Raw genomic sequence first — 23,517 nt, forward strand, 5'->3', positions numbered from 1 at the left:
ATCCAAATGGCCCCCGATGGCAAAAAGGTTCCCCACCCTGGTCTACACTCATTTTATGTACTTGTTTTTAAGTTTATCTATTTCATAGTTTAAGAAATTTTTTTACTAATTTGGAAAAATCTGTTTGCCTATTTCATGTGACAGTAAAATAAAATAAAAATATTTTCCTTTAATTTTTGTGCGCTTACGCAAAATTGTCGCCGTGCGGAAGCCGGTTGTATTTTCGTAATAACTTACTTGTGTTTTTGTAAATTGTACTGTCATTTCAGATAATGTGTTTATTCATTTATAAAATTAGTATACAATCTACCATAAGTAGTTTCCCCAAAATAACTAGGAACTTATATTCGGAGAAATAATTTTTTGATTGTGACTATCGGCAACGGCGGAGCACACAAAGTTAAATAAATGCTTTTATTTTTTAACACTTATTTTACATTTAATAACAACCTCACCATCCCCCACTAAGTACTGTACTTCAATCGACTATGTGCCATAGTTCTCATAAAGTATATGGTGGGATATATTGGGGTACAAACTGCGAAAATAAACTGCTAAACACATGAAAATTCTTTAATTCTATAAAAATATATTTGTATAGATCAACAAACGCTGATTCTGAATGTTTTATTACCCATAGAATTTATAAATCGTCATTTAAAAACAAACAAAACACATTGGTTGGTTGGTATGACTGAATCTGCTCATTCATCACAACCAGTCTACGTGAGTACTATATCTACAGTCTACAATATCAAATTACAGGGAATTTCTAAGATCTTTCAAGAATTGGGTTTTTGGCGGGGAGAACCTTTTTGTGGGGATTCTGAGCATTTATTGACTATCCAACCGTATTGAAAAATAATATTTATAAAAATCGTGAGAACATACTATCATTTCATTTTCATTCGCAGAAAATTTTCAAAAAAAGTCTATTTAACTAAGTAATCATCATGCCTTTTCACAGGGGTAGGCAGAGAGGACGGACCGCCAAACAACTCGGTCTTGGCACTCACTTATTGCCTGATTCTCGACATGGCCCGACTCAAATATCTGATTCACTTGATCATGCCATGTCTTCCTCGGGCGTCCCCCACTTCTGCTACCATTCGCATCAGTCTATTTAATAGTTAGATCAATGTTTCACCGGTGTGCCCATAGCTGGATGGGTGTGTCAATTTTAAATCTGCCCCATACTTCATACTTATATATCGAAAAGGGAAATATAAAATTGTACAAGTATTATTTTTTGTAGTGTTGAATTGTCGAAAAATGGGTCGGTTGTGTAAAACGATTCTTATTATTTGTCAGTTTTATATTTCCTAACTAAAATACATTATTGTGTTTCTTTTTTGTAGAAACAATATTATTAAGCTATTGAAATCAAGTCATTCTAGCGGAATTGAAAATATTCACACCCTATATTATCAGGCATCCATTTCAGACCTACAATAATTAGATAATTTTTGTTTATTATTTTAGATAATAATAAATTAATGACTCCAAGTAAAAGCACCAATTAAAAATAATTCAATATATCTTTATTAATATCTGTACAGTTATCAACTTGTAGCTTATTTGTACAGCATAATATTTGTTATAAATATAGACAACTATGTCATTATAATAAAATAGTGATATAGTTTCAGGTTGTTAGAGTGGTATTATTTCTAGATGGGTTGTCACCGGGTGCGTTGCCGTTCATCATGATTGGTGTGGAGTTGATGGGCATCCCAGACGATGACACGGGTAGTTCCAGTTCATGTTCGGTAGGTGTGGAAGCAAGCATTGACTGTCCTTTGCATCTCAGCTCGAACACTTGAGTTATTGCTTCGCGAAAGCACAAGAAGTTGTAATCGATAACACCTGAAAATATTAAAACAATCAATGTTGTTTTTATGTAGTAAAGCCATATTAAAAATGTGGAGATCCGGAAAGAATGCGTGGCTTATTTAAGCGTAATGCATAATATTAAGAAAGGGATGTTTGGATGGTTAGGGCATGAAAAGAGGATGAATGAAGAAAGGAGTGTGAGGAGAATATATTATGATGCGGGAGTGAACGGTAAAAGAAGTTGAGGACTCCTGAAGAAGATGGCACGGTGAAGTAAATAGAGTCTCGAGTTGGACCATTTCAAAAGTCAGAATAACAGAAGTGTGTGAATGAAGCGAGTGTGTGGTAACGCACAGTTGTATGACGGTTTTCCCCTGCCTATCCCTGTGAAGAAATGACCTCGTACCATGAACTTGTAAGTTTCCATTGGTCCTAAAGGCAGACCGCATGAAAATAATGCCGGATTACAGGAAGAAATTACACTACTGGAAGCCTCTGAGGCACACCGGCGAAGAAGTGAACGGCCTCCATGGTTGAATGGTTTAGATATTTGACTTTGATTTGATTTTAGATATTCAGAATCTAAATGTTTGCTTGAAATGTATTTCACCGTGTTTACTGACCAGATTTGAATATACAGGTACTTCCCCACCATCTCCTACCCCTCCCTGCCACCCTCGGCCTCACAACATGCCCCAATTGGGATACCATAGTCCCATTGTTCCAGACAGTTGGGAGCATTCGGGGCTCTTCTGCAGTATTCACTTATAAAAAAGGTAAGAAGGGGATGAAGATTGCTGCAGAATGGGTTCAACTAATCACAGTAAATACGTATCTTGTCATAGGTACCTTGTTTGTCAAAATTATCTTCCCTCAAAATGCAGACCAATGCAAGAAACTTGTTGACTTCTCGCAGGTATAAAATGGTTCCATTATTCAGCTTTATTAGGCTAAAGCTTTGACTGTTAAATGCCGCTGCTTCAGTGTCATCGACTAACCTAAATACACATAAAACAAAATTAATCACAAAGTAACAATTACATATATATCATTGAAGAAGAAGATAAAAACTAATAAATCCAAACTAAAAATGAAACAGAACAAGACACAGAGAATGAAAAGTTACAGTCGCTACTGGGAATCGAACCCAGGATCTCAGGATCTCAGGAACCCAGGATTCCCAGCATCAGAGATCCAATATTCCTGAATTCAAAATAACAATAACAATTCTATATATAAATAAATATTTAATAAAATCGGTCAACACGATTCCATGGTGAAATCTACAGCACTTTGATTGTGTAAATCCAACACGGTACATATTATGTGTTGTATAATTAAATAGGTTAGAGAGATTAACGGTCGTATACATACCCGTATATGCACGAGACATCAATAACAACATCAATCATGTCACAACAGAGTTCATAGCTCTGCATGTCCACTGGGGAACTGTCCGTAGCAATGTATATTTTAGAAACCACGTCAAACAGAAAAGCTTTTTCAATCGCTGAATTCTGAAAAAAAAATTACAATGTTATTTCATTAACACAAGGTATTTAAAAATAAAACTGAAATGATTCGTAATATAAGCTGACAATACTGTGTATCAGTGGCGGTGCGTGACTTTTCAATGAGCTAGTAGAGTGGTAAGATTAAAAAATACGACATAATACATATAAATATTTATATAATTTTTATTCAAAATCTCAATTTTTTGTATGAAGATTATCAGGATTCTCGCGCATCTCCAAACAGAAAAATCTTAATAAAAAAAATAATTATATTTTCAGCAACAACATCATTAATGTTATATTTATTTTTAAATATTACCACTCTAGCTCTATGAAAAGTCATGACCGCCAGATGTAGTTACATCGCCTTATTTATGGGTATGTTGGACTCTTGAATGTATAAAACATAAAGTGATAACTCTCACAATTATAGTTGTTGGTGACAAACATACCTCTAGACAACAATGCTTTTGGGCAAAAAAATTTTCAACAATCAAGCGGGGTGCGAAAATCGAGTATGATAGACACAAATATTAGCAGAAACAAAAATGGCTGGCCCGTGTGCTCACTCGCATATATACACAATATACATAATATGTTGATAGCACATAAACCTTTTTGTATGTAGGTACTGCATATAAGAGATTTTTAAATTTACAGTGACGATTTACCGATTGTTTAGATAAGTATGTCAATCTGTTGCATTTAACATCATGGTAATGTACACATTTCTAGTAAAACTCTTTTTTAAGATGTTGACCGATGACATTGTTGTCACTGGAACTGCAGATAAAATTTGAACTCTTTATAATAGAATTAATTATATAAACCCCCGTTAAATACATGAACATATTTGTACACCGAGCACACTTTCCGCAATCTGGAGCTGGTTCCAAATATTATAAGTGGTGAAGAAGTCATCACAATTAATAATATGTAGTAATACTTACAGAAATCAAAATATTTAACAGATTCTCCAGAGTGGGAAGTTGAGGAATGAGTTTTTGAACTACTTTTGAGAATGCTTCAAAAATTGAATGGTCGTAGATGGAGGTCAAATGAAAGCTCAGATGGATTTGGTCCGCTCCAGAGTCGGTCAGGTCATCGGTTGCTCGTTGGTGAATGTCTCGTTGAGATTCCATTTTGTAGTCATCACTCAAACCATCAACCTGTGAAGAAAACAAAATAATTGGTCAACTTTATATTATAGCGCACATAGATAATAGAAACAAAGTGTACCGACTATATGGCACGAAAGCATACCGACTGTCGCTGAGCTACGACCAATTGTACGGACTGTTGTATAAGGCAGCCTTTTCTAAAAAAGCCTGTGTTTTTAACTGACTCAAGTTTTTAAGAAACCAGATGCTGGTCGTTCTGAAAATGTGAACCCAGTGCTTTGAATGCTCTGACCCCTAAGCATTGCAAGCAGTGGCGGCTCGTGACTTTTGGGAGTAATAGAGTGCTAATATTAAAATAAAATGGCATTATTGATGTTGTTGTATCCAAAAACTTTTTATTTTTTTTCAAAAATTCGATTTTGTGTGAAGATTTTCAGAAAATCGGTGCAGTACATTTCCAAACTGCGACATTAACACGAGAGGGTTTAACCACAATGTTTGGCACACCAGACATAGCCATATTTTTCTAATTTGAATATTACGAACCAAATTTAATGTTAAAATTAGAATTTGAAATAAATACATGATTAGTGTTTATGTATTTTGATAGATTCTGGAAGAAATCAAAACCAAATCAAGGTTTGGTCAAAATAGAGTTGGCGTCTTCAAGGAGACTCACTCCAATAATTTAATGTTTTTGCTTTTCCCACTGCCAGCAGTAGTTATAACCAAGTTTTTTGTGAATGAACAAAATGTAATTGTTTCAACATAGTTGTAAAAAATGGTAAATAGTGGAATTATTTCCTTTGCTTTCCGCTCCGTTGAACACCGTCCCTTTGATACTTAACAAAGATAGGAAAGTATACTATATTTAATAATTTGAGTCATTTTCGATACCTCTCTTCACCAGGTAATTAAGGTCAGTAAGCAGTACATACAATCAATTTACGTATTCAACCGTTGTGTGGTTATTCTAGTAGAGATAGCAACTCTCTCAATTATTATGTATAAGAAATTTCTTACCTTATGAATAAAAACCTCAAATTTGATAGCAGGATTAACCTTGTAAGCCTTTGTCACCGTTAAGTTTAATTTGTTCAAAGCTTCCATGTAGTCATCCTAAAAATTAAATTAAATTTGAACAATAACCACACAAAGAAACTGGAAAGACGGTTATTTAAACTAGGCGCCCTTTGAATCATAATACATTTTCTCAGTAATATTGGTAGAACATTAATAAGCTTCCAAAAAGATTAAAACCATTGTTTTTCAAAGTTTCTTTGTTTCAGATAATGCAGGATGCAGGTGCTATGTACATAAATATATGAGTAAATTAATATGAATCATTACAAATAGTTGGTACATTATTTTTTTGCAGGCTTATCTAAATGAGTTATTATCTTCCTGAATAATAATCATCTGCCATATGGCCCATTGGTTAATTTATAACACTGACAATAATACTGACTTAAATGATAGCTTTATCTATTTTCTGTGATCCCTGATGTTTTTATGACAGTAAAAATAAACAATTTAAGATTTCGCACTCAGAAAGTCAAATTTAAAAATCATCTTGAACCAATTAAACATTAGATACTTAACCAGATACATCTTCGTATAAAGCAGAAAATTTGTTTGATATCTGAAACAGCACAACACCCAAACAGTGATTGGCATCTTAAAAGTTTTCTGTCCGAAAACGCAAATATTTTCAGCTTGCAACGTAATTTGCATTAAGAGTTCAACAGATATTTAAAATATTAACCCCCTTTGTCATCAGCCGCTTTTTAACAAAAACAAAAAACCTAACATTTTAGAATAATTTCTAACAATTGAATTTATTTCATGACAATGGGTACGATACATTATGTAAAAAGCTATCGTTGAATTTTTTGTTTCAATGTTTCATATGTAATTGCATTTTCTTAAGGTACATAAAAGTTTGCACCGATCGTTCGGTGCTGTGAGGGTAGTCATGAACCTAAGAGACTTAATATTGTTTGTTCAAGAAGGAAAAAGACATAGCTGCAATACTTATCACTGGAATAATATCACCTAGTAATTTTTGGGTTTTTTGAAGAAAAGGGTTAATAGATAATAAGCACACCTGAGCATCAATAACGAACACCAACGCTCCGCATCCTCCAAATATCATATCCGAGTCAAAAGCCGGGTCGAAGAAGTCAATCTGTCCGGGGAAATCCCAAATCTGAAATTGGACAAAGCTGCTATTGTTGATGTCATCCTTGACTATCTTATTTGTGGATTCCAAGAATAGGGTTTCATTCGGGGACATTTTGTGGAATACCACCTTTTGTATTGATGATTTTCCTGATCTGTAAAAATTTAATAATAAGAATTATTTCTACACTTGTACAATTGCAATGTATGAACCAAATTAAAATGTGTGAATTTATTAGGTTTCAAGTTCTTAGTATGTACTAAAAGAAATCAATAAGAAAATAATTAATGTTGTTAAGATACCTTAACAAACCGTGTGATAAAAACATTAATAAAAAAATAGTATGTAAATTTCCATTGTTCTGTACATTACTCAGCAAATACGGATTTGATATACCAATAAATACATTACAAGTGCTTCAATGGTATTTAGGATAAACTTTTAGAACAACTGGCCAAGTTTAATACACTACCGGTGGGAAGGGTACATAGTTCTACCTTTTACACCGGCCACTAGAATGGCAGAAAATGTTCTGATGCAAAATTTTTAAGAAATTATAAATATTAAAAAAATATTAGACATGGGATTGTGATGGGAGAGGTATGTTATTTACTTTATATACAGTTTAACTTGGTTATAACCGACTAAATTTGCTCCTTAGAGCCATTACTCGTTATATCCTAGTAGGTTTTTAAAGTCATATGTACCTACCTACCGCTACTATCAATTTATTCGCAAATCTATAGTATATTTTCAAAATACGAGTAAGTATTACTCATTAAAAAATAAATTAGAAAAATACAATTTTATTAACCAAATTTATATTCAATGATTGCTTTAAAGATTTCGCTTTCATGCTTCTCAATTTCCTCCTCAAAACAATCAACGTATTATAACTTTCATCACATGGTTCGAGGCTTCCAAGAAAAATAACACCAAATTGTCTATATTATCATCACTAGCTTGTGCTTATCGTACCCCTTGTAAAATCTCACTTGTCATAAATAACCAGCTTGCGGGATTTTTATGGTTTTCGGCTGTTAAAGTTTACTTATCACAAACCAGTGATGCACAACTCGCGGCCCAATTGTTCCAGTCCGCATCTCAATTTCATACGGCCCACTAGGCTATTGAAAAAATCAAAATGTTTGGGTTGATTCTTAAAAAACCTTGGATAAAAGATTTGGTTAATTTACGATGCATATCCTAAATGGAACTTGATTTGAAGAATCGGTTTGCATAAATTCAAATTCTAAAAAATCAACAGAAACCCTAAATCTCGCATTTTGCTGTCAACCCCCTCCCTTACAACGAAAACAAAAAAATCACTTGAAGGTCACGGGCTCTTTGAAAAATAGGCAAAGCGGCCCCTCCGCTGAAAAAATTGTGCATCACTATCATAAATTTACCCCGTGCAGGGTTATAGGTACTCATAACTAGGAGACATATTTTACTCGTAACATAGAGACATATTTATTGATTTTTAAAACAAAATTGACGATGAGTTGTAACACAAAAGAAGACGTTCAAAGGGAAAAAATTTTATGACAATTTTACGTAGTGCCCGATAGATAGCAATGTTCACAAATATACCTCATATAGCCGACAATCTTACACAGGTAGTGAGATAAAAATATGAATCCGTCCCTAACGGGATAGGAATTTCCTACCAACCACCGTTGTGCGCCAGGCAGCTAACCGCCAGCGCTGTACCGCCCTTTTGTTTGTTACTACTTACTTCGAGAATAATTTCCAATTATTGGTTTTTCTTTTCAGGCCCAACGACCCATTCAAGTATTCAGAAAATGTGTTGACAAAATTATTTGCACGGTATATCAGTGAATCTACCTCGTTATTACAGCAAACAATTATATGAAGATAAGCCTGAAATAAAATATTGTTTTGTAATTGCTCATTATTGCCGTGAACGTTATAACCAAGTTCGACTGTAATAACAAATATTTTTTTTTTTACTTAAATAAATTCTTTATATTAAAATTAATTCCTAAAAACCTATTTTATATTTAACCAGAGAAATGCCAATGGGTCTCTGAAGAACATGCGAGCATTCTAATATTATCCTTTTTAGAATAATTTGTGATGCGATTTCGACAATAATGCTTTAAAAAATGTATGGAAAACAAAATCAGCATTGCTTGGGCTGATAAAACTTTAGATTCTACTTTTGATTTTTATGAATGGCGCTCTCTGAAGGCTAAAAAATATATATTTCTATTTTATGCTCCGGCCTTCAACACGTTAATACGAAATTTCAGGGATACCTACCTACAAAATGTCACTGTAGAAATTGTTGTAAAATGTAATATGGCGGTCTTCCCATGCAAAAGAAAATATGTATTCATTTCACATAATTGTAATTTCAAATGAAGAGTTTGCCTTTCCCCCGAATGCAAATAGTTTTCCTTTATGGTAATTAAGTTGAATCAAAGTGTTTTTTCAAAAAAATATATTTGTAAAGTGTGGCCAGCCGTTATAAAAGTTTACCATGTTCACTGCAAAAATATTGCTAGATTAATACACCCTGAATTAGCAAAGAATGGTGAATTTGTAGAAATAAACAATAGCTGTGCAACTTCATTTTTATTCAATCTTTGATTGTTGCGATAGTCAAGAATTTGTGCATTCATTACTAAAACACAATGCATCAGAGATCCAAAGTATCATTGTTCTGGTACATTAGCAAATTGTGTTTGCACCAAATTGAATAGATTAGTTTGCAGGAATTATTAATGATTAACCTGCGGAGACCCATGAGGAGTATTCTTGGTTTTTGTTCTGATTGCATCGATCCTGACTGAGGATCTGAGTCCTGTTCGAATGGTCCATAGCCAAAGTCTTTGGGAAATGATCCCACGTCGAAACCACCCACTGGTTCATCTTGATAACTCTGAAAATTGTCAAAAAGTTCTATGAAATTGTCAGATCTTTCAAAGTAAAAAAAATGGTATTTAAAGGCATTTCTTTCTCACCATGGCAGAACGCCAGAGTGCCTGTGAAGAATAAAATACTCTTATGAATTATGTGAATTAATTCGTGAGGAAATAAACATTTACGCAGCACAATTTTCCAAATCGCAAAATTTCATGAATCACAATACAAAATGTCAATTGACAGCACAATGGAAACACGAACTACGAACAGAACATCTATGCAAGTTAAAAAAGTAATGTAAAATCGAAACATATCCAATAAATTTATACTGTCGAGTAAAAAAACACTAGCATTTACGTGCAGTAAACACAACACGAAAAAGTTAAAACTTACTTTTTCAAAAACGCCTTCCATGTCGTACAGTGTTGCCAACTCGATTTTTAGTAATAGTAGATAACACCCGAAAAGGAGCTAAAAAAGAGCAAAAATTTTGTAGAGCCAAGTTGGAACCAAAAATATTATCGTTTTTCGTATGAGTTCTGTATTAAAAAAAAAACTAAAATATTTGAGCCAAATGGTGCCTGGCGCGGGTAAAATTTTGACGCTCTTATCAAACCACAATGTACGCCTCGGCCTAAGGTAGTAAGTAGGTGATCACTGTAATCGATAATATTTGGATTATTTTATTTTTGTGTAGCGTAGTGTAGTTTTCACGAAAAATAGTCTCAAGGACGATGTGCTAGGACTGTTAGGTATTATCAGCGCACTGGCATCTGAGCTAGAGCCGATAACTTACCAACGATAAAAGTTTCAGTCCGACCTTACGCGAACCTATTCCTATATAACAATAAAATTAGTCAAATTACTCGCTTCAAAATTGGCACTAAGGTGTCAAGATTTCAGATACGCGAGATAATATCTTCTTATATTACAATATTTCTGTGCCAGAATATTATTATTCTGTTCTATAATTGGATTTTTTATTTCTTATGTTTAAATTTCTTAGGTTTAATCAAACCACAACCATAAACTACAACAACAACCACAAAAAGGGCTAAACACTTCAACCCGAATTTCAATCAAAGATATGAGTTTGGATCTAACGTAGGATTCAATGGAAGGTGTAAATTTCATGTAATTTGTAGGTATTGTTTATTATTTGTTCTGTTCTCCCTACTAATATGTATATTATTTTTTCTAATAACTCTCCTATTGGAAGTTGTTTGTCATCACATGGTTGCAGCTCTAAACATCAAGCTAAAGAAAAGGGTAGAGAAATTCTGAGAACAACGAATTGTTCAACACGAAAATAACCGGTTACTCGGATAAATATCTTTAAAATGAATATTTTACATTCTGTTTTAAAAAAGTTAAAATATATATTATGAAAAATTAGCTAAAAAGTCAAAGCAGTAAAAAATAGATAAATCTTGCTCAATAAGGGCTGAGTTGGCAACACTTATGTCATTGTCATGAAAATAATATTGGAAGTAATGTTGCCAACGCGACAAACATTATCTGTCAAATGCTATAAAGACCGTACAAATTCTCACTGTTAATAGAAATAGATATAAAAATAACTCTTAAATAATATTTTTATGTTGAATCTGGTTTCTAATTCAATGGATTTCTATTTAGTATGGAAAAGTTATATTTAAGAACTGCTAACTAGCCCCGAAAACTGTTTTTTTTATTACATCAGGCAATACTAATTATGATATGTCATAACATGTAATGTTATGTCAAAAATATTAGTCAACATGGTAACGTACTAAAATATATAATACACTCGTGAATATTTTTTATGACGTCTGTAGTTAAATCAGATACTATCGATTATTTTGCATGACGAAATAGACATACCATTATATATAGACGTACCATCATTCGATTTCGTTTCTATTCATAATGGATTTATCAGAGTTACTCAGCGCAGCTGAAAATGAGCCAAACGTTAAAAATGAGCTGTATTATGGCATGTGTCAGTGCTGTCTCTCTGAAGAAGGACTGCAAAATATGTTGCAGTCCTTCTTGTATGATGGCACCCTTGAAATATACTCAGATATGCTACTCAAATGTTTTTCTATTGAGGTAAGAAATACATTTTATTCGACTGTCACATTTTTCTCCACCGTGAATGTAAATAGTTTTTTCTTGTATTAACTGTTGAAACAAAGTGCAATTTCTACAATCTGTGACTAAAAGTGCGGCGGTTAGGGAAATATTTACCCTTTTCTGGTACCTATAAGACTTTGGTAACATTACCGAATTCCGCTAAAAACAAACAAAAACACTTGATATTAACTTAATTACTACTGGAAACAACCATTTAAGGGAGATGTAAAACAAGCACTAAATACATATGTTGTTAGTTTGGGTTATTTTAATAACCCTCAAACTTAACTTTCAGAAATAATGAAACTTGAATGCAGTTTTTACCACTTCCCTGACTTAAACAGTTGTTTCTTGTAGTAATTAAGGCGATGCCATACGTAGTAATGCAAAATCATGTGTTTTTGGTTTGAAAATTTGGTCGCCCAGAAATGTTTCAGATGCTTTAATTAAATACTGCGAGTAGAATACATCTTGGCCTTTGAAATAATCAAGTATTTTTTATATAAGTCTTTTTATAAGCCCAGAAAAAAATAATGTATAGGCCTATGAAAACTGCCTTAGAGTTCAAAATCTCCTACTTGCGAACCCATTTTCGGTTATGATTTTATTGTATAGTGTGGAAAATTAAGTTATTTATAAAATGATCGGAAAAAAATTAAATATTTATGCCTGAACATCCACAAAATAAAATAAAAGGCACTTTTTGGCCATGTTTTTTTCTTGCATAAATCAAAACAGGCGGATGGTGTTAAGCGGGAATTTAAACCTTATCGCCATCTACGTAAGGGTTGTTATTGATAGCGGCTCAATTTAAAATATTACACGACGTAGTGCATCGCCTTAATTTGAAACCAAGTGATATATTTATTTTTTATATATTCAATAATATTGTTATTGGGTTAATAAAAACAGTTTATTTTTAAACAAGTTCTGATGTGTAATTATTATCACGCGTGACAGCTGTTTCGCCCTCTGAGGGAATTATTAAACTTCAGAGGGCGAAACAGCTGTCTCCCGTAATAATAATTACACAGCAGAACTTGTTTAAAAATAAACTGTTTTTATAAACCCAATAACAATATTATTGAATATATAAAAAATTAAAATTAAAATGGAGTTCTACAAATTAAACTTAATAACAATAAATAAACAAGTGATATATCTTTTATGTGTACTAAGCATGAGATGGAATTCGGCAACTTTATTAAGGCTAAGCAGTATAACATTGGAAATTTGTAAAATGATTTTAGGAATTAATTATAACCTTTTTTCAGGTTCAAAGTGACAATGTGAATATAGAGTCTCTGTACCTGATATGTGAATCCTGCATTGAACAATTGAGGAGTAGCCTTTCATTTCGGCTGCAGGTGGAGAAGGCACAATCCTGGTTTCATCGGAGTTCATTGACAGGCACGGCACTTAATAAATTATTTATCCATAAAATGTTGTTCCTCCATAAATTAACAGTTGAAAAAAATATGAAAAAAGTTTTGCATCTATATCTTGTGGCGCAGTCCCACCTCCTCTATTCTACGATTTAGAAACTATGAAACAAATCAGTTAGAACAAATTTTCTATGCCATAGAATGCTCAATAGAAATAGAAGCCCAATGTTGAATTAACTTCAACCTTTCGTTATTCTATTTAGATTCAATCATCAAATAGTGTGAACACAGTATTCTTTTCCATTTTCAATTGATTCATTCTATGAAATAGATCATTGAATAGGAATATATCAGGTTTGGTCCCAGCTTTACTTATACACGGTGTCCGGAAACTCGTAGTACAAGCGGGAAACTGGTGAATCTACATCACATTAGGAGTCGATTTTGTAGTATAATTTTTTTTGATTTGAGCTTTCGTTTTCGAGTAAATCGAGTCAGAAGTTGATTTTTTTTTGATCAAATTCTTATAAATTATTACTGAAGATCAAAGTACCCAACTAATTAAAACTATTTAAAAGTAAAACAAATAAAGAAACCCGGATTTAAAGCATTATTTTGAAATCACCCTTAATTTAATCCGGTGTAATCATAAAATATTTCTGCTCTGCAGGGTTAAAACATCTGTTCTTCTAATATTCACACCTATCTCTGACATATTCGCAAAATATAGCTTTTTTCTAGTATGTTGGGTTCTACTAACATATGAAGGAAAGAGACGCACAATAGTTTTCAAAAAGTGAACAGTATTCTAAGCAGATGTCCCATTTCTGTTAAATCGTAAGTAGGTCAGTGTTGATTTATGGGTCGCCGCAGGTGGCCGTATTTATACATTGTTTACATTGCATTTTGCTTTAAAAAGTTTTCTCGCTAATTTAAACATAAAAGCGAATTGTGGGCAAAATTTGTGTGTTTTAAAACGCGTTATTATTGTTTTGATATTGATACCTTAAGATTTATCATCGATGCCTTCGACGTGTTTGAAAACAGTTGAACGTTTTTAATGTTTTGATTTTGAGACTTATCATCGATGCCTTCGACGAGGTAAAAATTAACTCCGACATGATTCAAAGAGTGCAATAATCAATCATCAGACGGACCCAACTGTGCTTGGAAATTAACGGTGAACATTTTAAATAATTTTTGTGACGTGTTTGTGTTTTGAATTGGAGCTCATTGCTACATATTGTAGGTACCTACCTATGCTAATAATAATTCCTATCCGTTGCGTCGACGTCGCATTGAATAACGAAAAAATTTTGACCCTGAAATTACCGAAAAATATTGGTTTTTCGTTTTTTTTTTTTGTGAAAATGCTCAATTCAAAAAACTTTATGTTTATTTGGGTTCCCCATGTGGTGTAGATTCTCCAGTTTCCCGCTTGTACTATGAGTTTCCGGACACCGTGTATAATTATGTTCAAGATTATTAGTAGAAGTGTAATTATTCAAACATTTTATGCCTTTCCAGATAGTGTGATAAAAATTGAAAACTCTGATGAAGAAGAAGATAAATTAGAACAATCTGCTTTTGGGGAAAATCTTCGTAAACCGAACATCCATTTACCTGCAATCCGACCAAAGAAAATTAAAAGAAAAGCATATAAATTATCAAAAATTGTACAGCTGAACAGAAGAAGAACAAATCTGAAAATCGTCCGGAGAGATATTTCCAAAAAGATTTTGAAGAGTTTCACTAAGGACAAAATCAAATCTATGCCCAAGAGTGAATACAAAAAATTGTACAATAAAGTATACCACTCAGAGTTGATCCCATTTAAATTAGATAAACAGGCGGTTACTTGTCATATTTGTGAAGAGACATTTAGGTTTCATAAAGGACTTGTCGATCATATGAGAGTTCACTATCCCAACTTCGTATGCGACATTTGTGGGAAATCATTTGTTACAAAAAAGTGCCTGAAAAAGCATATAATGCGACATGACAATGGTAGAATCCCGTGTAGTGTTTGTAACAAACTGTTGAAGAAATCAACCCTACGAGATCACATCAAGCGCCACACCGGACCTAAAGCCAAACATAAATGCTCAGTTTGTTCGGAAAGCTTTGAGGATTATTATAAGCGTCGCGAACATATGGAAAAGGCTCATGCAATTGATAAACCGAGATACTTATGCAACCTTTGCCCAAAATCTTTTGGATATTCTAGTGCTTTATCGAGACATGTGCGAAGTTTTCACCTTGAAGAAAAAAACTTTGTATGCATCGAATGTGGGCGGGAATTTTTTTGTAGGAAAACCTTTGACGAGCACTCTCTTGTTCACAGCAAGGAGAGAAATTTCCAATGTGTCATTTGCTTCAAAAACTATGGCAGAAAGAACACTCTGAATCAACATATGAAAATTCATAGCGATATAAAGCTGCACATTTGCCCCGTGTGTGGAAGGTCTTTTACCCAAAAGTGTACCCTGATCTGCCATCTCAAAGTTCATGAAAAGACTGATGAAATCATTATCACATATCGAGATGTGACAGAAGAAAACTCCATTTAAGTACACAGCTGGATTTTTAATTTTAAGGTTATTTTTTATGACAAACTTCCTTATTATTTATCAAAAATACAGAAATTTTATAATACCAATACATTTTCATTTACCTACCTTCCTTCTCAAAAGTAAATTGCAGACTCTTGTTCATTTTTGTTACAAGGAACTTTTGTGTAAATACCAAAATTTGATTTTATGTTAGTATCAAGTAAAAAAAACCCGCTACCTACTGTGGTTTTTATGTTGCTATTCCCTGCGAACGACTTTTAGATGGTTATGCCAAATTTATAGGACTTCACCCTTTTGTTTGGCTAGCAACTGATTTAGTAGCACATTTACATAAAAAGGCAGGTATTTAAAAATTAAACAACTAAAAAAATTACCACGAAAACTCTAATATTTTTATTTTTTGGAATAATTTTATTGAGTAAAACATCAAATTGTAATATTTAATTATTGAAGACAATATTAGCGATTTCTAAACGAAAATCTGAAACAAAAAAATCAGTAAAGGATACGGTCACATATAGGACTTGAGGACCCTTGCCTTGCCGGGGCACCGCTCTAACACTGAGCTAATGGAACCCTATCCCCTTCGGTCACATTTAACTTATATTATTTTTGAACTTTATCATACTTCGAATAAGAACTACCAACATTGTTTTCATTTTTACCGCACATTTTTTATTGGCAACTATCTTATATGAACTATGAGTTAAGTAAAAATTTGAATGGGTTCTCCTTTTGTACCAGCCAGCAGAGGCGGATTTGTAGTCTTGGCCGCCCTAGGTCCCAGAGCATGTAGCCGCCCCTTTCTCAGTACCCATCATAGGTGTGGCGAGGGCGGCTGCGGGGCGTGGGGGCGCGCTGTGTGCTGTGTGTGAACACGCTCTTGCATATCGCTATTTCGTACGTAGAATATTTAGGTACTTAGGAAGTAATTTCTTGTTATCATCTGTGACTTTTTTGTCACGATTGGCCGCCCCTAATATCTGGCCGCCCTAGGCCCGGGCCTACATAGGCCTAAGGGCAAATCCGCCTCTGCCAGCCAGTGAATACCAGAACATCTTTGGACAAGGGAGTTTTTCTTATAAAGCTTCGTTTCTTTATAATAACTATAGGTACACTAAAAGTATTCAAGAAAATGGTAAAAAAATTCTATACTAGCTGAGAGTGGTGATTTTTGATTACCCATGTTGTGGCTTACGTCATAAATCAGCCCGGAAAAACTATATTTAATACTATCCATATCTGCCTAAGTGCTTTACTTATTTATTATTAACTTAGGAATAAGTATGTATTTAATTTTCTTATTATTATTATTTAATGCACTTATTTATAATATCATCTACTTAATGTACTTATTTTCATCTAATTAATTTACTTATTATTATCCACATAATTTATGTATGTACATACATTGAAGTATTATATTTATTTTCTTATTATTATGTACTTAATTTGCTTGTATTTATTTACTTACTATTATTTAATTATTATCACTTACCCATTTTTATATATATATCTTTCTAATGCTTATTTAGTCAGTAGAATGTTATTGTTGCTAACGGTTCCATGATACTTCATCGAAATGAAAATTCAACACATCTTAAGTGATATAGAGTCATTAAAAGTGATGAAACAAAAACAAGGTTTAATAGTTACCTATGTAACCTATTTAACCTTGTTTTTTGTTTCATATCTTTTCATGACTTTATATCACTTTTTGTGTTTTTGCGTTGAATTCTCATTTTGATGAGATATCCGATCACCGTTGCCAACGAACTGCCCAGCTTTAATTGTAGTTTAATAACTGTAGTGTTTATTTTTATAATAATTTCATAGGTTTGTGTTCTCGATATTATATTGAGTTCACAATATGTTTGTGTTCTCAATATTTTATTGAGTACACATTATGTATTTTTGTTGTTATTATTTAATATAATTGTGAGTCTGCATATCTCGCCACAGGAATTCCCTAGTGAGATGGGCGGCTTATGATTTTGTTGTAATATACCAATTTTGAATAAATAAAGGGCCGGGTACTTCGATTTGTTTGATATATTTTCATGAATTCTAAATGAAACATCCCGCTGAATACGTACATTGTTTACTTATTATATTACTTTCCTGTTAAATACTATATCATTAGAAGACGGTTGTTACATAACTTCTTATTTAAAACATTAAACACTTAATTAGACTGTTCCAAACTCCTCCAACTTATAAACTGACACGTACCCACAAGAACAACACGACACGATACTCTATTCTACCGCAGTATGCATAAGCGCAACTATATTGCCCATTCTCCGATACTTAGGTGATATTGACATGTTTAATGTTAACTTTGTGAATTTTGTGGATCATATTAAAAACCTAATCCAACCCTATTCTTGAACCTTTAGTTGTCTCTAAACCAAAATTATTTCTCATGTCAACATTGTACTACTTACCTATGTTTATGTAAAATAAAATGAATACATAAATAAAACTATAAGAAAGATCTACAAAAGCGAATGTACCGAGTCATATAATACATATGTACAAACATAGAGGCTTATCTTCAATTATATGATCAAGAGAAATACACCCGGGGTTCGTTTTATACAAAATTTGACTAAAATACCGAAACAAACTAAATGATCTTTTTACTGTGTATCTGGATGAATAACATGTTGATAGTTTTTTTTAATTAAAAATAGTGGTATTGACAGAGTTGGTTATTTCCACTTGTATGTTCTCCGTGAAACGGCTACACACGAATATATTATAAAAAGAAACCCGTGTTTCCCTACTCGCTTAATTTTCTTACCAACCAGCCACTGCCACCCACCAGTGGTAAATAGCCCTTGGTGTCACGTCGAAAGTAAGAGAGTTTGGTGGGGGTGGTTGAGCGTGGGTGGGAGTGGGTAACGAAAACGTGCTTTGTTATGGGAAGGCCGCGAGTGCTTCAGATTATTTCAGAATGGGCCTGCCGACTGTGTCGGTGAATCTGGAAGGTTCCAGAAAGTTCATGAAGGTTCTCAAATGCTATAGAAGATTCTGGAAGGAGAAAGTTTAAGAAGGTTTTTAAGCATTTTTTGTTTTTAATGAGTTTTTATTATTCACAATGTACATTTGTTACGTATAATTTTTTTTTTTTTTTTTTATAAAATTAGCGACCGGTTTCGACACGTCCGTGTCATTAACTAGCTATTTTAAAACTAAATTTGTGCAGAAAGTGCAGAAATATGGGGTTTTATTGAGTTTGGTTCTTTGGTGGGAGGGATTTGAGGGAGGGGGAGGGGGTTGAGAGGGAAACGGAGGGAGGAGCCAACATAACGGGGAACATTGTCAATAGAGGTGATTTGCAAGGTGCTATTATTTTATTTACTATATTAATGTTTGAATTAATTTTTTTGTTGATTTCTAATGTTTCTAATGCGCACAAATTAAAATATTTATTAATGTTAGAATGTTTAAACTTAGTTTTATCCCGGTTGAAGCTATGGCCTGTCTCTATCAAATGATTAGCGAACTCGGAGAAATTATTATTTTTTAAACATAGTTCGTGTTCCCTAATTCTGGTTTTGAAATTTCTTGTAGTCATACCTACATACTGCGAGTTACAATCATTACACTCTAAAGTGTATATCCCATTTTTATCTAATTTATTTGAAACATCCTTGTTATTAATTAAGTTTTTTATTTTAGAATTAGTGTAAAAAGCTGTCGAAATATTAACTGGTAACATGCGGGATATTTTTAAGGATAAGAAATTTATAATAGATATTTTAAAATAGCTAGTTAATGACACGGACGTGTCGAAACCGGTCGCTAATTTTATAAAAAAAAAAAAAAAATTATACGTAACAAATGTACATTGTGAATAATAAAAACTCATTAAAAACAAAAAATGTCTAGAAATTGTTACATAGTGAATGCCAAAGAAATACAAAAAAAGGTTTTTAAGGTTCCAAACTGAGTGGCAGAGTGTGTCGGTAAGTCTAGAATGTTCCGGAAAGTTCAAGAATGCTCTTGAAAGTTCTGGAAGGAGCCACAGCAAGGCGTGGCTGGGTACAGCTAGTTTATTATGAAAGGAAAATTAATAAGTATGTACATACCATTTTATGTTGAATTTTAAAACTTCCACTCTTACCACGGAAAGCCATAAAAATATGAAATTATAATATCAACGCCAGGCACAGGATTTGATTTGTGCCTTTGTGGAATATTTGGTTTATCTATTATAATAAATATGCCTTGACCTTGTTCTTTGTTCTAGAAATATTTTTTATATGGTAACACCGTGAGTTTATAATGGCGGGAAGTTCGGATGTCATCGTGGCGCGGATATTTGAAATAATGACAGGTTGCGACCTTATTCAGATGCCGAACACTGCATAGTTGTTTCTATTTTCATGACGCGATTTTTGGTGCAATACTATAATGACGCTCACGAACTTTGCGCATAAGCATTTTGAGCGATGACTGCATTGAAGTAGCATTTGAATATTATTTAGAAACGACCTCAGATGGCTGACTAAGTACTAATCTACCACAGGTGAATGAATTTCGATGACGTTATAATACAAAAATCACGACCAAAAATTATAAATTAGATAAGTAGGTACTGTTATTTATTTGCGGTGGTTATTCAACTCAAATTTCTTTCGATTTGTAGGTCTGAGTGGGTCTGAGTTTGAGTCATCGTCGAGGTAATAAACATGCAATAAGACCAACGTTTTTGCTTTATTTAATTTGATTTTCGCTGAGAACTTGAAAGATAAATTTTTACCGTTATTTAGAGCATTGCACGGTGTTGAATATTGGCGTCAGTAATTACCTGCACTATCGCGAGTTGCTAATTTAAAGTGCACGATTTGTATTTTAATTATGCCGGAGAATGTGTCAATAACCTCTGCAACCGCCACGGTAAGGCAAAGCATTTTTACCGCTAGAAATTTCCTAAAACATCGCTGTTTGCAGTCACACCAAGTCTCACCGAATCGACGAATCAATACGAACGTTTTCGAACGCAAAGGCACAACATCAAAATAATGCTAATTATATTACTTGCCTGAACATAGATCGAACTTAGAATGTGTAATGTATCATCAACTATACTGACAAATTACAGAAAACATAATCTTAATCTCAGAATTGGGTTCGTGGTAAGAAAAAATAGAAAGTTTATTCTTCCTGAGTGATAGTTTTTTATAGGATTGTCGTCAGATTATTTTATATTGAGATATGACGAGTTGATTCTCGTAAATAACGAGTCTTTTAAACCATTATAACACCAACCTACATGCATTAAATTAAAGAAGATTCTGTTCTTTGATATTCCATAGTCAATCCCACGCTCAAAAAATATAATAGATTCTAACAAGGATGATATAAATATTTCGAAAAGACAAGATCAAATAATAGATCATTGTTGGTTGCAAAGTAGTGTACATATATTGACCATGACTACAAAGCACCGGTTGCATTTAATTGATTGAAAAATTAGTGTTCTTACTCATCAATAGAACATTCTAAATAAATGAAAAACGGCTCTCAATCTTCTAGAAGTCTAGTAGTAAGTTAGTCAGTAGTCCAATAGTCTGGCAGCGGGGATATGACGAGATCAGTGTCAGAGGCGGATGCTGTTTTTTAGGACCATTCTTTCACGGTTGTTTATTCGCTAATTAAACGGCGAAAGCGTTATTGAGGTTAGAATACTAAAGCATTCATATATTTTTAGCATTTTAACTAAAATGTTTGTAGTATAGTATCCGACACCTGGATCAGGGCAGATGGAAAGCCGGTTGCGAAGTAGGTATGGTATATATAATACAAAACACGAGGCGAGGGTTGCTGCTCTGTTAGATACTAAGCATAAGAATAAGCTTTTCAAACTTCTTGGGACATTTAAGAAACCGGACAGATTTAAGGAGTCCGTGAAATAAAAATAGCAAATCATAATATATTAAAATAAGTTTTTGTTAGGAGACTTGTAAGGGAAGAATTGTAGTAATCAAAAACATAAAATAAGTTTCTAAATAACTATCGTGATTAATTATGAAGTAATTTTTATGTTTTCCCTGATTATGGACTATTATTACTATTATTAGTGTTCTCTGAAATATTGGCTAAAGAAGGATGAAGCGTAACACGGCACAATATATTTGTCCCAACTCTTTTTCTTTGTACTACTACAAAATGGATCGATACAAATATTTTGAAGTGCTTTAAAAGTTTTTAGGTGGTGAGGTGTTGTGTATTGGGACTGCATTACTACATTTGGTGTATGCGACATTTTGTGTCGCCCCTTCCCCATTTAGGAATCGAAAATATTCTGGGGAAAATATACTCAGCTGTACAAGATTTTAGCTCCTATTCGCCTCTTTCAAACCTCACCTCCTATGAGGTGGGCCACCTCATTCCAGTATTTGAGTACCTCATAAAAACTTATTCTGGAATCGTGTTTTACCCAACACTAATTACGATGATCTATTTCTATAGTAAGAGCTTAGAGGAATAGTAAGACATTAAAAATCATAGATACCTGAAAAAGGCGTTTGAAATTTTGTCGAACTAAAATTATCATAATGTTAATGACTCAAGTGAATAAACAAACTGACATTTATCGCAGAGTTTTCGAAAATTCATAAAACTGAATAATCATCATTTCGAATAAAAAAATAATTAACCCTTGGAATGCTGACCTCCCGCGACCTTGTACGCCTTACAGTCCCAGGGTTAAAACTATTGACATTATTTTCTTAAAAACTTATTTGTTTTTAGCAAACTGATGTTTATTTAGATTGTACGATCTTTCAATATGGTTCCATGATAACTCAACACAGTGAAAATTCAACACACTTTTAAAAAGTGATATAAAATCATTAGAAACGATGAATTTTTTTTTAACCTAACCTACATAACCCAGTTAATAAAGTTTTTGTTTCATCACTTTCCATGACTTTATATAACTTTTTAAAGATGTGATGAATTATCATTGTGGTGATTTATCCGGTTACCTTACAATATATTTAAAAAAAAATAATAAATGACTTACGTATTTTCCCCAGGATAGCTACTTAAATTCAGAGAAATGTGGTAAATGTTATAAAAATACAAAATAAAGAAATAATACGAAAATATTCTTGGGTTTTATTGTATTTATCGTAAAGCGAAATATGTGAACTTCTCAATAAAAAATAAATTATATAAAACTGTCTTGTAAATAAATACACAAATACGAAATATTTTTCATGTCCACAAATCTTTTAAAGTTAATGACGAATATATCGTAATAAATTATTATCACCTTGCCAGGTGAGTGAACAATATTTTATTACCTATGCCATCATGCTATTATTAAACCGGGGAAAGTGCGGTGAACTACCGGCGAATCAATGATGGACGGGTACAAATGTCACAAACCAAACTGAAATGAAACCAAAATGAATTCCTCGGCACATTGAGGGTTAAGTAACATTTTCATTTCTTTACCTACGTTATACTCGTAACTATGCTTTCCCTGCAAAATGAGATAATATTTGAATTTCAGTTTCAGTGCCGGCAACCCGGCGTTTATTTATTTATTTTTAAATATTTACAGGGTTTTCTTTACCCGCCTCATTAGACAAACTCTGTTCTGAAGCGGATAAAGGCGGGGAGTTGTTTCTCTATGGAAACAGCAGCAAAATACTAAATATTCATAACTAACTCAAAATCGGCATTTTTTTACTTATCTCAAACTTAACACAAATATAGACTAGGTGAGATACGATTTTGATTCAGTTATAAAAGATTTTATTTTGTTTGTTTGAAGATTTATTTGAGGACGATCTCCAAGAAAAATATTGTATTGTCAAACTTTTATTAGCTTTAAAATGTTAAGTAAGTACCTCTTGGTACCTGCTTTACTTCTGTTGA

General features: G+C 33.1%; 2 protein-coding genes across 2 annotated transcripts; one reads left to right on the plus strand and one right to left on the minus strand.

Moving 5' to 3' along the window:
• Nucleotides 1-1,519: 1,519 nt before the first annotated feature.
• On the minus strand, nt 1,520-9,835 carry RagC-D (Ras-related GTP binding C/D). The gene is made up of 8 exons (XM_089651002.1): nt 9,641-9,835; nt 9,410-9,558; nt 6,576-6,804; nt 5,492-5,587; nt 4,298-4,516; nt 3,208-3,350; nt 2,683-2,831; nt 1,520-1,866 (listed from the first exon to the last, which is right to left on the minus strand). Exons 1-8 carry the CDS (start codon nt 9,641-9,643, stop codon nt 1,646-1,648), a joined length of 1,209 nt encoding a protein of 402 aa, XP_089507128.1. The 5' UTR covers nt 9,644-9,835; the 3' UTR covers nt 1,520-1,645.
• A 1,439-nt stretch (nt 9,836-11,274) lies between these two features.
• Nucleotides 11,275-15,697, plus strand: LOC149425185 (uncharacterized). Its single transcript, XM_089651003.1, has 3 exons — nt 11,275-11,633; nt 12,932-13,067; nt 14,570-15,697. Exons 1-3 carry the CDS (start codon nt 11,451-11,453, stop codon nt 15,610-15,612), a joined length of 1,362 nt encoding a protein of 453 aa, XP_089507129.1. The 5' UTR covers nt 11,275-11,450; the 3' UTR covers nt 15,613-15,697.
• Nucleotides 15,698-23,517: the final 7,820 nt, after the last annotated feature.

Source organism: Hesperophylax consimilis, chromosome 3, assembly GCF_061612785.1.
Source record: "Hesperophylax consimilis isolate HC1 chromosome 3, BYU_Hcon_1.0, whole genome shotgun sequence".
Lineage (NCBI taxonomy): Eukaryota > Metazoa > Arthropoda > Insecta > Trichoptera > Limnephilidae > Hesperophylax > Hesperophylax consimilis.

Excerpts from the sequence above, each read along its gene's own strand:
- RagC-D (XM_089651002.1), bottom strand. Across the intron at positions 2,832-3,207 it reads GATGTCTCGTGCATATACGG|GTTAGTCGATGACACTGAAG; the intron begins GTATGTATACGA and ends ATGTGTATTTAG. Across the intron at positions 1,867-2,682 it reads AGATAATTTTGACAAACAAG|GTGTTATCGATTACAACTTC; the intron begins GTACCTATGACA and ends TAATATTTTCAG.
- LOC149425185 (XM_089651003.1), top strand. The coding sequence starts at position 11,451 with ATGGATTTATCAGAGTTACTCAGCGCAGCTGAAAATGAGCCAAACGTT. Across the intron at positions 11,634-12,931 it reads TCAAATGTTTTTCTATTGAG|GTTCAAAGTGACAATGTGAA; the intron begins GTAAGAAATACA and ends ACCTTTTTTCAG. Across the intron at positions 13,068-14,569 it reads TCATCGGAGTTCATTGACAG|ATAGTGTGATAAAAATTGAA; the intron begins GCACGGCACTTA and ends ATGCCTTTCCAG.